This window comes from Dermochelys coriacea, chromosome 13, assembly GCF_009764565.3.
Source record: "Dermochelys coriacea isolate rDerCor1 chromosome 13, rDerCor1.pri.v4, whole genome shotgun sequence".
NCBI classification, from domain to species: Eukaryota; Metazoa; Chordata; order Testudines; family Dermochelyidae; genus Dermochelys; species Dermochelys coriacea.
The window spans coordinates 14,484,777-14,501,107 of record NC_050080.1 but is presented as its reverse complement, the minus strand read 5'-3'; the positions used below and the strand labels follow the sequence as shown (position 1 = coordinate 14,501,107).

Below are 16,331 nucleotides of genomic sequence, written 5' to 3'. Positions count from 1 at the left end.
GAATGAACAGAACAGGTAATCATCAAGTGATCCATCCCTGACACCCATTCCCAGCTTCAAGCAAACAGAGGCTAGGGACACCATCCCTGTCCATCCTGGCTAATAGCCATTGAGGTATGCCAGTCAATTTCCCCCACATAGACAAGAACTCAATCCCAGAGTTTCCACTGACCTCAGGTTTATAGCTCCACTCACTGTGTTCAGAGAAAGGAGAGAAATTTTATACTGTTCGAAAGTTTCCTCATGATATCTGCAGATATTCATGGCATATGATAGATACTTGTTTGATCAATTAAGCCTGAGTGGCAGGACAGGACTTTGCATCCATGCTTGATCACAGATGTGGCCTATAGTTCAAACAAAATAATACTGACATTCCTTTATGTTTAATATTGTTATAAGGGGTTGGAGTGAGTCAGTACTTGGTGGTTCGTCCAACAGGCCCTTCCCTTATGATTCCAGTAGGTGTTGTAATATTTACTCTACATAACAAGGTTTTAGGATTGTCTCTCTGAGAGTCATTCTGAAGCTTAAAATGTATGAGTCTGTGGAATGATGGAAACAGCATGGCTGAGAAGCTCTTTTTGTTCAGAATATCACCAGATTGAATCATAACCAGGTATCATGGTCTGTTACTATCCAATGTTTAGGTCTCAGACATTTATATTTCACAAATTACACCTGTGTGGTATACAGGTATGGTATAGAGCTACGCCATGCTAAGAGTCCAAGACCATTATGATATCAGAGGTAACTCAACCAAACACCATCCTTTCTCTATAGCTAATTTGCATGCAACAATTTAATTGGTTGTATGAGGGACACTCTACAGCTGGGGTCCCAATTGCCACTCACACAAACCAACATAAATCTGCCAGCACAACCCTTCTGGGTCACACACCATCACAACCAGCCACACAGCAACATAATAACCCCAAACACATATAGTCCCTCATGGCAGCATACAACTCTCATCCACCACCCACACAAATCCACACACCTCCCAGAACAATACAACACAATCAGCACACGCAACCGCAAACATCACTGTGAAGGCTAGAATGTCTGGTGAGTCAGTGTGAAGCAACAAGCATGGCTGAGAGCTCTTTTTGTTCAGAATATCGTCAGGTTCAATCATCACTGCAGTCTTCTACTGTCCAGTTTTTAAGTTGCCACCGTTTTCAGCTTTTTTATTACATATGACATTATGAATTATTCCAAGTGACAGTATTTCATTAAAAAACCAAACACAAATTTCTAGCCCTTACTATTCTAAATGTCAAGAAAGTTAGCCATACTGACGCTCATAATTTTAGCAGAAAAGCCCAACTACTATGGACTTGTAAGTGAGGATTATGCTCTTGGCACAGCTTGAGCAGAGTAGCACCACATCTTCCCCCTCCCCCCCCCGTCCTCCACTCTGCCCCCTGACTGTTGTTAGTACTCTCCTCACTCACAGTGAATTAAGGGAGAATGGCTTCCTTAGGATTGGACTCATATGATTGCAGGGGAACCTGTCTCAGACAAAAGCAGAACAGCAGGTGGCCCAGAGCTGTTCTGCCTATACACTCTTGTATAAAAGAATATTCAAGAACTCAGGAATAGAAGAAAGACAAGACTTCATCCAGAGCAGGAACCTGACAGGAAGAGTCTAGTCCAGGAGAAACAGGAACAGACCACCCAGGGAGTCCAAAAAGTTTTGTTCTACTCAGGCCTTGGTTAGCCTTGATCAACCTTTGCCCTCACTATATTGGACAAACCTCTCCCCTCCTTGCTCAACGGAGGAGCCATAAGAATATTTCCACTGCCTAATATCCTGTGGACCACAGATGACAAAACATGTGGTCCATGGCATTTGTCAATAGGCACACAGGCAATAATAACTTGTTCCATTTCCTCTGTGGAAATCTTATCTATGAGTTATGAAAAATAGGGACCTCCTTCCTTCACTGGTAATCAAAAATAAACTATATAAATCTTCATCAAACAACCTGAGGCTCTAACTTGTCTTTTGTGTTCCACTAAGGAGAGCTCTTCTGCTCAACCAAAATGGTAGAAGCAACACTAAAACTGCTGTAGGCTCATAACATCTCGAAACCAGATTTTTGCCTCCAATGAAAAAAGGACAAATTCTACCATTCTTGCATATAACTGGTTCACTTTGAATAATCTTTGGATGGCCATCGGTTTTTGTCCTCAAGCTGCCAAATTGCTCCAGGCTCAGGACCCCATTTGTGAAAAGTCCACCAGGGAGGTTATTGTTATGGGAAGTGACTGCTACCTTTACTCTGATGGGGCGGCCCACACTGCCCAAAAGTGAATTGCAGAAACCGGAAAGGGGTCGTGCCCACAAAGGCATGGCATGTCCCAATTCCTTGTAGTAGCTTCTCCCAACAGGTTTCATATAATCCTGGAGGTCTATGGTGACAATACTGACTGCCCTCTCCCTTGCTAAGAATCCTTCTCTGAGTGCAGGGGGATTAGCTGGCACTTGGTTGAATCCAGGATCTTTGATTTTTCTTTTAAAAGTAATAATTCTCCACAACTGCTCCCTTTTAATGGAGAAAGAGGAACTGGTAAACTGCTTCTCCATCTGGAATATACTTTACCGACAGAGGAAAGTGTTAGAATCTCTGTAAAGATTCCAATTATGGAATAACCCATCATAGGCTAGTGCTTGGTTGGCTTGTATCCATCTAAGCTCATATAGAGCCCCTGTCACCATAATATCTGAACGCCTTACAAACAATCCTTTCAGCACCCACCAGTTGGGGATATCATCTCCCTATTTCACAGATAGGGAATCATGGCACAGAGAGATTGTGACTTCTTTAAAGTCACAGAGGAAATCTGTGGCAGAGCTAGAAATGAACCTAGATATCATGAATCCTAGTCTAGAGCCTTAAATAAAAGACCATCCTTCTCTAAAGCTTCAAGATTGATATCTCTTTTTGGTTTTTGTGTGTTATAATTGTGGATGTCCTCATTATCCACATAAATATATGTTCTGGTTTTGAATCATGCTGAACGCTTGGCCCTGATGATATCTTGTAGCAGAGAGTTCTACTGGTAAATTATTCATTCATTTATTTATATATGTATATATATATATATTATATATCTATCTAGCGCGAGAGGGAGAGAGAGAGGTTTCCTTTTGAATAATTCTTAATATTGCTGCTTTTCATTTTTATTGAATTACCCCTTGTTCGCCTACCTCAGGAAATAGAGGTGAAGGATCCCATTACTTTTCTGACTCATCAGGTTAACCTGAAGGTGTCAAATGAAATACAGCATAAACAAAATCTCCTATATTTGTAGCAATTGGGAAAGTGAGAGCCCCTTCCACAAGCAAAGCAGAAAAAATAGAAACCCAAATAATCAATTTAAAATTAAGACAGTTCCTACTTCAACAATGTCAATAGCTGTAATGATATGTCCATTACCTAAAGGAATATAACAACAACTAAGCTAGAGATAAATCATTACCCAACCAAGAAATTGTGGCCGTGCAACCACGAGGGCCTGCAACATTCCATTCCAGATACAAACTCCCCTTGTAATAATCATTTAAGTATCGGAGGCCTTGAATAAATATTTGTTAAGATACTATCTTTTAAGGATTTATTGCCTGTTCCACCCTTGACAAGGGAACACCTAAGGAAATGTCAGATGAGTTGGTGGCCTGTATCAAGTGTGTGGTACATCTTATACAACCGAGGGTATTTCTTTTAGTCATTTTTCACAACTCCAGTAGCCTCCTTGCCTCAATGTCCCATATTATGACTTTTTAGGTGTAGTATCAGAAAGCACATTTTGGCACTGGTTGGGTTTTCTCCTGTTTTGTAGGCGAGAGATTTATAAAACAGATCTAAACCCGTAAGTCATTGCTTTAGCTTTAGGTAGCTGGTGTTAAGGATTAAACTCGTCACCCACATGTAGGAGGCATATAGGCTGCAATGAAAAGTTGAAAGGTACAATCCAAGCACAGTGGGCCTGATTGTTCAGTCCGACACCCCATAGTGTCCCTCTTCGGGAGACGTAGAGATAAAATCGAATAGCCTTTGAGTGGAAATTACAGCTACTAGGTCCCCATAGTACCCAGCTGTTCTGTGCAAAGAGATTCCACACCATACACATCTCACATCTCTGCACAGTACCAAGCACAACTGGAGCACAGGGAACTTCTCCCTCCATGTGACCCCCTGGAGTGGAAGATCATGCCAGGGGAGCAAGATGAGGTGGAGAGATATGAAGCTATAATTACCCAGCTCTAGACAACAGCTGGGGAATCCTAAACACTTCCTGCACATTTCAGCATGTGGTTATTAGTCGAAAAATGTTAGGAAAGGTTGTTATTAATCATTGGTTACACTTCTGCTTTTAAAAACTTTCATCCAGCTAGGGAGCAGAAATAACACCATGCAACTTAGGTGACCAATCACACGTCAAATAATATACCTACTCAATATCTAGTATTCTAGGCAACCAGATGGATAGTATCCAATAAAGTGAAAATCATTCAGTGAAATTATTTGGCACATACTTCAAGAACAACAAAGGAAATCAGGGTCTGTTTGGATGAATTAAAACGGGCTAAATCAACAATAAACAGTTCAAAATGCTGTAGGTTCAGCTATGCAATTAGTACAACTCTGTTTTCAGGGGATGGAGGGGATAATTGTCATAGTCTTAGTTCCTTGTTTTTATTCCTTAACAATGAGGATAATATATCAGTGTTTTCCTCTTTTAAAGAAGCAGAAAACAGAGAAGCTGAGCCAAGCCCAACTCCTTGCTCTGATTAGAACCGTGTTTCATTTAGTGCTTTTTAACAGAGTCTTGTTTGTTTTGTCATAGCGACTTAAGATGGGCATGGAAAAGAGCTTTATATTTAACTGTGCTACTTTTTTAATTTTTCAGGGTGGGGGTGTTATGATCATCTCAGAATTGAAGATTCTGCTGCTGATTCATATGGCCTGCTTTTGTAACAAGTTAGGCATGCGTTCGTTTACAAGCTTACATGATCAATTGGGTGACAAATTTTTATGTGTAATCACCAAATGTCCATATGCAAACAAAGATTTGGGGCTGGAACTGGGATTTTAAAAAAAAAAGCCCCAGTGAGTTAAGTGCCCAGTTCCCTTTGAAATTAAATGGTTGTTGGGTGCCTAACTCCTTTAGATACTTTAGACTATCGGAAACTAGATCCTAATTGTATTACTAATCTGCATGGTGGTGCTGGATGCCTTCCATTCAGTCTACATGGGGAAGCAATTAAAGCCCTCTTTGTTCAGTGAATGATAGTGGAAACAGGGAGTTTGATTGGACTGCAGTACTGAATATGTCTGTGTGTCAGAAAAGAAGCAAAAAGAAAAGCAGTACTTGTGGCACCTTAGAGACTAACAAATTTATTAGAGCATAAGCTTTCGTGAGCTGTAGCTCACGAAAGCTTATGCTCTAATAAATTTGTTAGTTTCTAAGGTGCCACAAGTACTGCTTTTCTTTTTGCGAATACAGACTAACGCGGCTGCTACTCAGAAAAGAAGCAGAAAACTAGCACAAAAGCCAGGAGACAGCCAGAAAAGCACTTTTAGGATGGCCTTCCTTAGGAAGAAGCAGAGAGAGAAAGCGGAAGAGCGCTTTGGGGCAGAGTGCTCACTGGAAAGAGGCTTGGAAGTGCAAGCCTGCTGTGTTCAGGGAAACAGGACTTTGTGTACATTCTTTGTACATAAACAAGACTGCATTCAAGAAATACCTGACTTCGTCATCAATTTCTCTTCCTAATGGAAACAACCTGCAAAGCCCCAAGCATCGATTAACCACTCAGACCTAAGGGAGAACAGCATGACAACTTGTTCTCTTTACAGTCCTTCATCTCCACTCCTCTCCATTTGTTTGTCTCAGCCATGTGTTTCATCATGTCACAGCCAAAATGGTGAGTTCTTTGGGAATAGGACTGTTTTTTTTTAATTGCATGTCTGCACAGCTCCTAGCATGATTGAGCTCTGATCCTGTATTGGTACTTGTAGCTGCTACAATAAACAATTCTCCCTAATCTTCAAATCTACCATTCTGGAAGCTGGGGATCTCAGAAGTATAAGGATGCACAAACCATCCTCTTTCTTCTAGGAATACCCACTGCACAGAGGTCTAGGACCAGGGGATTGTGCAGAGTTGCTCTGTCAGCACTATGCCCCCTGGATATCCGATATAAATCCTCAGGGAATTGGTTAAATCAGCTTTCTACCTGCTTTCAGTAACTGGAGCAGACCCAAGAATCCACATGTGTGCTGAAAAACATATGTGAATTCACTTGTGGCAATGGTATTTTCAAATTAGAGTGCAGTGGTCCAGCCAAATGCATACCTAACTTGTTAAAAGAATGTAGGGTGATCCAGATAATGGTTCTGTCATAAATATAAAGGGAAGGGTAAACACCTTTAAATCCCTCCTGGCCAGAGGAAAAACCCTTTCACATGTAAAGGGTTAAGAAGCTAAGATAACCTCACTGGCACCTGACCAAAATGACCAATGAGGAGACAAGATACTTTCAAAGCTGGGGGGGGGGGGGAGGAAAACAAAGGGTCCTCTCTGTCTGTGTGGTTTTTTCGCCAGGACCAGAGCAGGAATGCAGTTCAGAACTCCTGAAAAGAGTCAGTAAGCAATCTAGTTAGATATGCATTAGATTCTGTTTTGTTTAAATGGCTGATAAAATAAGTTGTGCTGAATGGAATGTATATTCCTGTTTTTGTGTCTTTTTGTAACTTAAGGTTTTGCCTAGAGGGATTCTCTATGTTTTGAATCTGATTACCCTATAAGGTATTTACCGTTCTGATTTTACAGAGGTGATTCTTTTACTTTTTCTTTAATTAAAATTCTTCTTTAAGAACCTGATTGCTTTTTCATTGTTCTTAAGATCCAAGGGTTTGGGTCTGTGTTCACCTATGCAAATTGGTGAGGATGTTTATCAAGCCTTCCCCAGGAAAAGGGGTGTAGTGCTTGGGGGGTATTTTTGGGGGGCGTTTTCAAGTGGGCACTTCCCCTGTTCTTTGTGTAACAATTTGGTGGTGGCAGCTTTTAACCTAAGCTGATAAGAATAAGCTTAGGGGGTCTTTCATGCAGGTCCCCACATCTGTACCCTAGAGTTCAGAGTGGGGAAGGAACCTTGACAGGCTCCGATTTCAAAAACTCTGCATTCACCTAATTTCTGCATATAATTTCCACAATTGTGCATACACATATTTGAAAACATGCTGTTACGACATGCTGGGCCATTATATGGTGTCAGATAAAAGCTAAGTTTTATACAGCTATGACTCCATATCAGGTAACTACCTAACCAATAAAACCTTGTCAAAAAAATAAAATGCTTTTAAAAGTCCCAGACCTGACAGTGTTTTAATCAGAGCAGCAGGTTAGTTCTATACTAGGACTGTTTTCTTTTCTGCTTCTTTAGGATCATTTGAAGAAGTGACCTCAACTTCAGTGAATGAGTATATAATTGCCGGTTAGATTACTACACTGTCATTTGCATGTGCATTCACCACGATAGTGGTTCGTGTCCACGGAAATAATAAGATACATGCCACTTATTACCTTCCTTGTATGTTGTTTCCATTTCCATCCCACTTTGTCAGCAGTTGAGGGTTATATTTTGATTTTGTCTTTTTAGATTGTAAGCTAGGTAGCTAGCCCCACTTGCGTTGACTATGGGGTTTGAACCTCAGACCTTCAGCATGCTAAACATAACCCTCTGTCTCTGACCTAAAGAACCAGCTGTCTGATTCAAAGCCCACCGAAATTAGTTAAAAGACTCCCATTAACTTCAATGGGCTTTAGATCAGGCTCTATCTCTGCTACTTAGGAGCTGTTAGCTCTAGCAGACCCTTAAATGCTTGTGGAGCAGCCACTAGAGGGAGCTATGTAACACAAAAAACAGTGGGTGACACTTTTACAGCACCTAGCACATTTTGGGCTCTACAGAAATATAAATAATGATAGTTTATGTGCAGTAATAGTAATTTCACATGCAAAGTAGCCACACAAATATTTTCATACTATTACAAGAGCATTTATGTGCCTCTGGTCAGTTATAAAGGTTGTCTCCATAATTTACATATGTAGCTTTCATTGCTGTATGCAAGCAGAATTGTAAACTCATTATGAGAATTGCTTAAAAAGTTACCACCCACAAGTTTTGAACAAGGCTCCCTTGGATCCTCTTGTTCAAAGATTCTGCTTACCAGTTTAAAAAACTTCCTCAGGTTTGTTTTGGGGTTTTTATTTTCTTCTCTTCTAGGTTTTACTTCTGCAGTTTCTGGGCTTTTAGTCTCATCTTTGACAGGAGCCACTGCTTCTAACGATGCCTCCACTTTCTCATTGATTACAACCTCTGTGTCTTCTGGTGCAGTCTAAGGTCATTTTTGACAAATATTAAGAAGGCAGAAAATCATTCATCTGTCATACTCTTTAAATCAGTACTTTTTTGTAATGCTGTTATAATGTAACAATGATATCTTGAGTTAAAATGCAGGAATTCTATACAGAAAGAATGAAAATCGGGTACAATTATTCTATGAATTGCATTACATCCTTTAGGGCCCCCAGTCAGGAAAGCACTGAAGCATGTGCTTAAGTCCATCCCTATTTAAGAAAATGCTTAACTCAGTGTGATTTAAGCGCAAGCTTTGTTAGACACGTGTTTGAGAACTTTCCTGAAAAAAAGTGCTTTCTTGAATTGGGACCTTAGTTCCCAAGTACAATATTCACCTTTACTCAAACTTTAAAACAAAAATGTAATCAACATAGAATGTGAACACTTACAGTGGTATAAATCATGAGTAATTTCATTAAAGTCAGTTATACCTCTCTAAAATGGGCATGAGTGAGAGGAGGATCAGGCCCAGGGGTTTGTAAACAGAAATGGGAATAAGGTTAAATATCTTGTGAAAACAATAGTGGGTCTGATTCTTCACTGGCTTTCACCGGGATTAGTCACTCACACCAGTGCAAAGGAAATCTGGGGTGGATGAAAGACATCAGACTCAGAATTCTCAACTCAGTCATATCAGTAGTGCTCTCCCATCCGCCCGCCCCCCCCCACTTTGCACAGGTGTAAATAACTACATGAGCTGCAAGGTAATGGAGAGTCAGATCCATTGTCTTACCAAGATCCTGATCCTATGGGGTCTAGAACACTCCTGAGTGTGCTCAGCTTCCACTGGAATTCATGAAAGTTAATGCGTGCTCAGCAGTTTGCAAGAGGTGCTCTGCATTTAGCAGGATTGGTGTCCAAATGAGCTCTAAAGTAGGAATGAAAAATTGTGTCTATTCACTTGAATGCCTCATTCCATAGTTTACTCAGGGCCACACCTCTGAGAGCTTACTGTGTTCGAGCAAACTTCACAATATAGAGAACACAACCAGGAGGAACATAGGTGCCTCATCGATGTATGGATGCTTCAGATCCCACCTGAGTATGGGCTAAACGTGCGTTTCCTTGGCTGACTGCTCTCTCTTTTATAACTGTGCAGGTACATAGGTGCTGGAACTAGGTGTGCTCCTGCACCCCCTGGCTTGAAGTGGTTTCCATCATATACATATACATATATTCCGTCAATGGCTCTCAGCACCCCCACTATACAAATTGTTATAATGCTCCTGCCCAGGTAGACCCCCCTCCCCCCAAAAGGACTTTCTTCTGTGCACTAAAGAAATGTTAATTAATTCGGAACTCAGTCACCATATAGAGAAGCATCTTCCTTTCTGTCTTAGAGACCAAGCTATTCGCATGGAAATAACCTGAATAATTTGATCTGAACCCAGCCTTTGCAGCATTTTACAGCCAATTGCAGAATGATGCATAACATCACAAACGCATCTTACTTTGCATTCAGCACCTTAAACACTGAACTAAAATGAAAGTAGTTACACTAGACGTTGACATTTAGACATGACCTGCTGTTTACATTGCCAACAAAGTGAATATAATTTAAAATATTGTACAAAGCAACTGTTGCAAATGTGTCACATCGATTTATAGACATTCATGCAATATTTATGTAATTTGTATAGAGTTACTTTTAATGTACGAGCCTAAATGGTGACCTCCTCTTGGTTTACACACTGGGGATTGAATTGGGGACCTAAAAGCATGAGCTGCTACAGTTTGAACTAAAGAACCACGGCTCTATTGCTATAGGCTGTAACAACTGCTATCCTCAGTGTCCTGGGCACAGAGGGGAACTGTAACATGCACACGCGGGTGCCCATGGTATAAAACACACCATCATCTGAATTTTTGAAAATGGGGTTGGCGAAGTGCATGAATAATCTGCAGTAAATAATCCTGATTGTCTGGATATAATGCAACCTTTTGTGGGTGAAATGCATGGAGACTGGTGCGGGAGGGTTACAGGGGAAGATATCTATTTCACCCCCCCATCTCAAAGGCTCTACAGCACAGCCCCCTCTTCCCCATGACTGTTCCTTCAGCTGATGAATGACAAGTGGCTGTAGGCTCTCTGCACCATGCATGTGAAGGGCCCACAGGAGTTCTATAATTGTTCATTCCTACTGCCTACGCTGCCCTTTCTTGCTATTTTGTTTTGATAATTTGGACCCGTTAAGGGTTCAACTGCAGCTTTGTTACAAGCCCCCCGAGGGCATAGTCAGTCTGGTTACTGGTTCTCCCAAAGCTCCAGGAGAAAGGTAATTTGAGCCAGCACTGTACCTGCAGATAACTTCCCATGCCATTCCAGCTCCACTGCTCCAGAGAGCACACTTGAGGGGCAGAACCAAGGCTCTTCTAATCTGGCTCTTGCCCACCCATTCCCCACCAACCTGCGTGGAAGTGGGAGTAGTGCAAGTTGTCTCTCCCCACCCCATGCTGCCATTGGTAATGTGTGTATTGACCTCCTTACTCTCCTGCTCAGGTACATAGCCATGGTCACAACTGTGCCCTACGTATCTATAGGCCAAATTTTGCCATCCTGATTCATATTGCATAGCACCTTCCCACACAAGTAATCCCATTGATTGCAATAATACCCCTAACAGTACCCTCCAATGTAAGTATGACAGGATTGGACCATATATTAGTTCAGAGAAATTAACCTCAGATTTCCTAGCATGCATTGAAACAGATTGTGATATATTGCTAAACACAGGTTTGTCTGGTCTATTTTTTTCCTTTTTCATTGGGATGAATGGTATTTTGACAGGAATCAAGATTAGATGTTCACAATCGTAACTTTTTCCAGCATTACATTTAATTGCAATGTTCGTCTTATAGAAATTCCTGTGTGCACCTAAAATGTGTTTAAAAATTACTCTATGAACAGAATTTAAATGTATGAAAGTTAATTAAACAGTTAATTGATAATAATAATTTTAATCTGTATTTCTATTTGATCTGCTTTATGAATACACATAATCAATTCACCATTTCTTTGCTAGGAAGGAAACGGATCATTGCATGAGCTGGAAGAGTGGCTCAGTAAGGCAGTGACTTAGCTTCTAGGAGCTCATCTTTCAAAGATTAGCATTTGGAATCCTGTTACAGCTACTGCTGTTACAGCTGCAGCCCGAATGAGTTTTCTCTCAAGCGCTTTCTGTGCAGGGGGTTTAGTTTCTCTAGTGATAACAACTGCATCCTGGGAGGAAATGCCAAATACTGGAGGGAAGGAAGGAAGAAAGAAGTGCTGTCTGTTAGAAAATATTAAGAGATAATCAGCCATTCAGAGGGATTAATTTGTTGAATATTCCATGCCTTACAACATTATACTTACAGTAGTGAGGTACTTTTATTCATTGGTCACTGGACTGTACAATTTAAGAGTAGGTAATTTAGAGTCAGAAAGCTTTAGGAAAGTTAAATAAAACTTCCAATTTAAAAATATCAAACCTACTTTATAATGCAATTACAGAGCCAGATTTTTTTAAAATAGGCATGTACAAAATGCACAGCTAATTTGCAGTGATGACAACTGCATATGAAATCTCTCATTTTACCTGGGCAATGTTGCTAATACATATTTTAATTAAGGATCCCACAGTGTTTCTGAAGAAATTATAAGATGCCTTGTCTGCAGTTCTTAGCCTGCTATTAGGAATGACATTTTTATAATAATTTGGTTATAATTATTATGAGGAAGGAATCCTGTACAATTGCATATGTGTGTGCACATACCCTAGAACCCCCTTTATAATTTTCAAAATTTTTAAAGTATTTCCATTAACTTGACCTGGAGGTGAAACTTTGTATACAGTTATCACATCAGGGTTTCTTTATACTTACAAATATACATCAAATCTAATTGTTTTTAAATGCTAGATATGTGCTGGCTTTGGAACTCAGGTCAGATCTGTGAATTATTTTCAAATGTAGATGTTATTATACAATTACCCCTTACTACCGCATTCACACTTTGCATTACATACATGTTGATCCACTATTCTCAGTCAGCACTTTGTGTGCACTTTATAGTTTTACATTTGTGTGCCTAATTTGCACAACCCAGTACTGCAATTGTCAGAGCTTCTGTGCTAATTGATCATCACGGGTGAAATTCTTACCCTCCTGAAATCAATGAGTGTTCTCATTGCCTTCAACCGGGTCAGGATTTCACCCCATGCTTCTAACCAGTCACTGATAGATGAAATCCTTATAGCCATTTTGAGTACTGTTACTAGATGTGTGTGTACATATTGGATGCACAATTGCATGTGCTTTTGTTATATTATACCTATTTTCTAAAACCCCTCAGCCTGAGTTACAGGGTTTGTGTATGCTATGGAGATCCATACCGGACTAGCTATGCCAGCATAGCTCTGTATTGTAGATGCAGAAGAGGTTTTTCTGTTGGTGTAGGAACATCACCTCCCTGAATGATAGCTACATTGACAGAAGCTCTCTTTATCAACGTAACTGTGTCTATGCTGTGGGATGTGGCTGCATAGCCTCATCGGTCAGGAGTATTTTTTTTTTCCACATCCTGACTGACATAGCTGTGCTGATATATCTTTCAAGTGTAGACCAAACTACGCTCTCCCTCTCTCTATTTCCTATAGCATTGTATACTGTAGATATGCCGCTATAGCTTCTGAATTACAGGCCTGGCCTGTTGTTTCAGCATGATGAATGAGATAGGAAAATGACTGCCCTCATCCTGTCAAGACCTATTTTGTCTGTTATACTTACAAAAATGCATTTGAGAGTTACTTATTTTCCCTCAGCCCTGTATGGTTCAGACCTTTCATATTATGCTTTACATGCTATAATGATGATTTAACTTTCAGATCTTATTTTAAAATACTTCACTCCAGAAAATGAAACTCCTTCCAATTGTGCTTTGTAAATAAAAGCTGAAAGAGAACACAAGAGCTGCTGTACAAACTACAAAATCCACTCCATTGCTGCCATGACATCACAAAGGAAATGTCACTCCTATAACTACAAAGATAGTTTCCAAACTGCTGTTGTGATTCTGTTAACTTCTAGATTTATTTCCATATCTTGGTTGACATACCAATGCTTGGCTGTATTAGTTTTTCCATGCAAGATGTTTCAATGGAATTCAAAAGCTTTTAAACTTACACACAAAGCAATAAAGGGTCAAATTCTTACTTTCATTGCAAAGTATGAATAATTGTACTCTGTAGTAGGGACTCCATCCATGGGTTGGGGGAGGGCACTGTACATAGAAAACCGAAATCTTTTATAGAAGACTTCTCTTCTCGAAACCCTGTTAACTCATAAGGAGTTAATGCCCAATAACATATTCAATATTTAAACAGTTATATTCTTCATACCATTAAACCTCAAGAGGAAGTATGGGCCACTGATTACTTGCCTGGGATTCTGGAGATCCTTCCCTACTCTGCCACAGACCTCCTGTATGGCCTTGGGCAAGTCACTTAGGCCCAGGTGGGATTCAGAGCTCAGACAGTAATTTACACAAACCCCTCACCATTTTACTTAAGTTTTCTATTGAAAAAGGAACAGGGAACAATAGGAGGTTGGACTGCAATGGGAGTTAGGCACCTACATATCTTTTGGGGATTTGAGTCTTAGGGCTTGTTTAAATGATGCATTAGTCCAGGGGTTCTTTCTGAGGCCCCCCCAACATGCTATAAAAACTCTATGGCCCACCTGTGCCACAATGTTTTTCTGCATGTAAAAGGCAGGGCCAGCATTAGGGGGTAGGAAGCAGACAATTGCCTGGGGCCCCATGCCACAAGGGGCCCTATGAAGCTAAATTGCTCAGGCTTTGGCTTCAGCCCTGGGTGGCGGAGCTTGGAACCCCAGGCTTCAGCCCCATGTGGTCAGACTTCGGCTTGCTGTGGCCCAGGGCAGAAAGTCTAATGCCGGCCCTGCTTGGCAGATCTCCTGAAACCTGCTTGGGGGCTCCCCAGTGGGCCCCAGACCCCTGGTTGAGAACCACTGCATTAGTCCACACCAGCCAGACTGTAAATTCTAGTGCACACCAGTGTGCGGTGCACTAACTGTCTGCGTGAACCCTCCTGGCTCACACTTAAAGTTCCCCAGTGCATGTTGCTGTACTGGGACTATGTCAAAGCTCATAAGGAAACTTTAAGTGTGAGCCAGCTGGATTCACACAGACAGTTAGTGCACTGCACACTGGTGTACAATGGAATTTACACCTCCACTAGTGCAGACTAGAACACCATATAGACAAGCCTCGTGTCTCTGTTTCCCATCTGAAATATGGGAATATTAGTACTTCCCTACTTCCCTGGGGTATTGAGAGTCATTCAGACACAATGATAATGGGGGCCATGTAAGTACCTAAGATTAAGACAGAAAGGACATCGGTCTATGATCCCTGACTTTGCATATCCCAAATGGTGTATTTTTATAGTTTCTTAGCAGGCTGTAGAAAGAGGCTCTGAAATGTTGACTTGGATTGTAAGTAGGATTTAGAGTCCATTCACAGAGTGGTATTTCATCCCACATTAACTTTTATAATACTGTGCCGAGAAAGGTCAAAGTAGATTTCTTTTAGTAATGGATGACATGAACCTGTTGGGATTATTGTTCAATTTGGAGCTGCAAAGCAGCAATCCCACAAAACACAGTGAGAACATCCCCAGAAATCAGGAGTTATAAATGATTTGATTTTTCTTTTGTGAGAACTGCCAATGCTATTAATATAGTATATATTTAATATAGTATATACTATACACATATTTATATAGTTTATATTAAATGAGAGTATTGGGAAGTCATGCTACATTGTATTCTACTTACTTTACTTATGCTAAAGTATACATCCCACAATACTTTTTAACAGTACAATTCAGCATTTGGCATAGGCACATAGGAAACCTGTCAAAGTCAAGATACATAAATGTATCTGCCCTGGTACAGGCTTGGGAAGTGCCTCAATGCCCATTGGCATCAGGGATGTACTGTCCAAACCAAAAGACAATGAAAGGACAGAACTGGTTATGGACTGGTGAGTTAGAACTCAGTGACGTATGGAAAGCTCTAACTTGTAAACACTATTTGGTATAAATACAAGTAGCTTTGGAGGCATATTTTGGGAGCAGACCTTCTGTGTCGGTGAACTGAACACCCTGCAAGAAACTACTTCCTGAAAGGATTGGTGACGTACTAACTCTCTTTCCTGTACTGTACTGCTTTGTCCTTAGACAATAAATTAACTGTTTGGTTACTTTGTCTCTTGAATATTTTTAATATCAAACTGCAATAGTCAAGCAATTGGTTAAACTTTGAGTTATACAGTTGACATAGTTATGCTGGCAAAATCTCCGGTGTAGATGCAACCAGGCCCAGAGAAGAACGTTTTCGTTGGCTTAGCTAACGGAGTCAGTAGTGTAGCTATGCGAGCAGAAGAACTTCTGATGGCTTATGCTGCATCTCCACCAGGGTGCTATGCCAGCATAGCAATTCCAGCCAAGGCTGTGCAGTGTACACAAGCAGTTCAACTGTCACTAAGATGGGTTTGAACATTTTACCCGATATGTTTTTAGGCCCTGGAACATTCTGAAGGGTTTATTAGGCTATTTTGTGAAACAATGAATGTTCATGGTGGTTGAAACTGCAAGTAGCCTTTTCAAAGTGTACTTATAAAACAATTGAAAATGCTGGAATGATAATGGGTTCCTAAAGAGAGATTATCTTTAATTAGGCTGTCTCTCTAATGGATCTTCTTACATATAGTGCTTACTAAATTAGAAATCAGAGTTTGTGAAGAAGAGTCAGAGCAGGATATGCAACCCTGGCATTATATGAAAGGAAACTCTAAAGGAACCACAAAATTCCTGTAAGGTAAGACAGGCCAAGT

General features: G+C 40.5%; 1 protein-coding gene across 1 annotated transcript in view; it reads right to left on the bottom strand.

Moving 5' to 3' along the window:
• BCAS1 (brain enriched myelin associated protein 1) overlaps nt 1-16,331 on the bottom strand; it is a 90,663-nt gene that overhangs the window by 16,028 nt on the left and 58,304 nt on the right. The window contains 1 exon segment of the mRNA XM_038370454.2: nt 8,244-8,411. Within this exon segment, the coding sequence (XP_038226382.1) occupies nt 8,244-8,411 (168 nt within the window).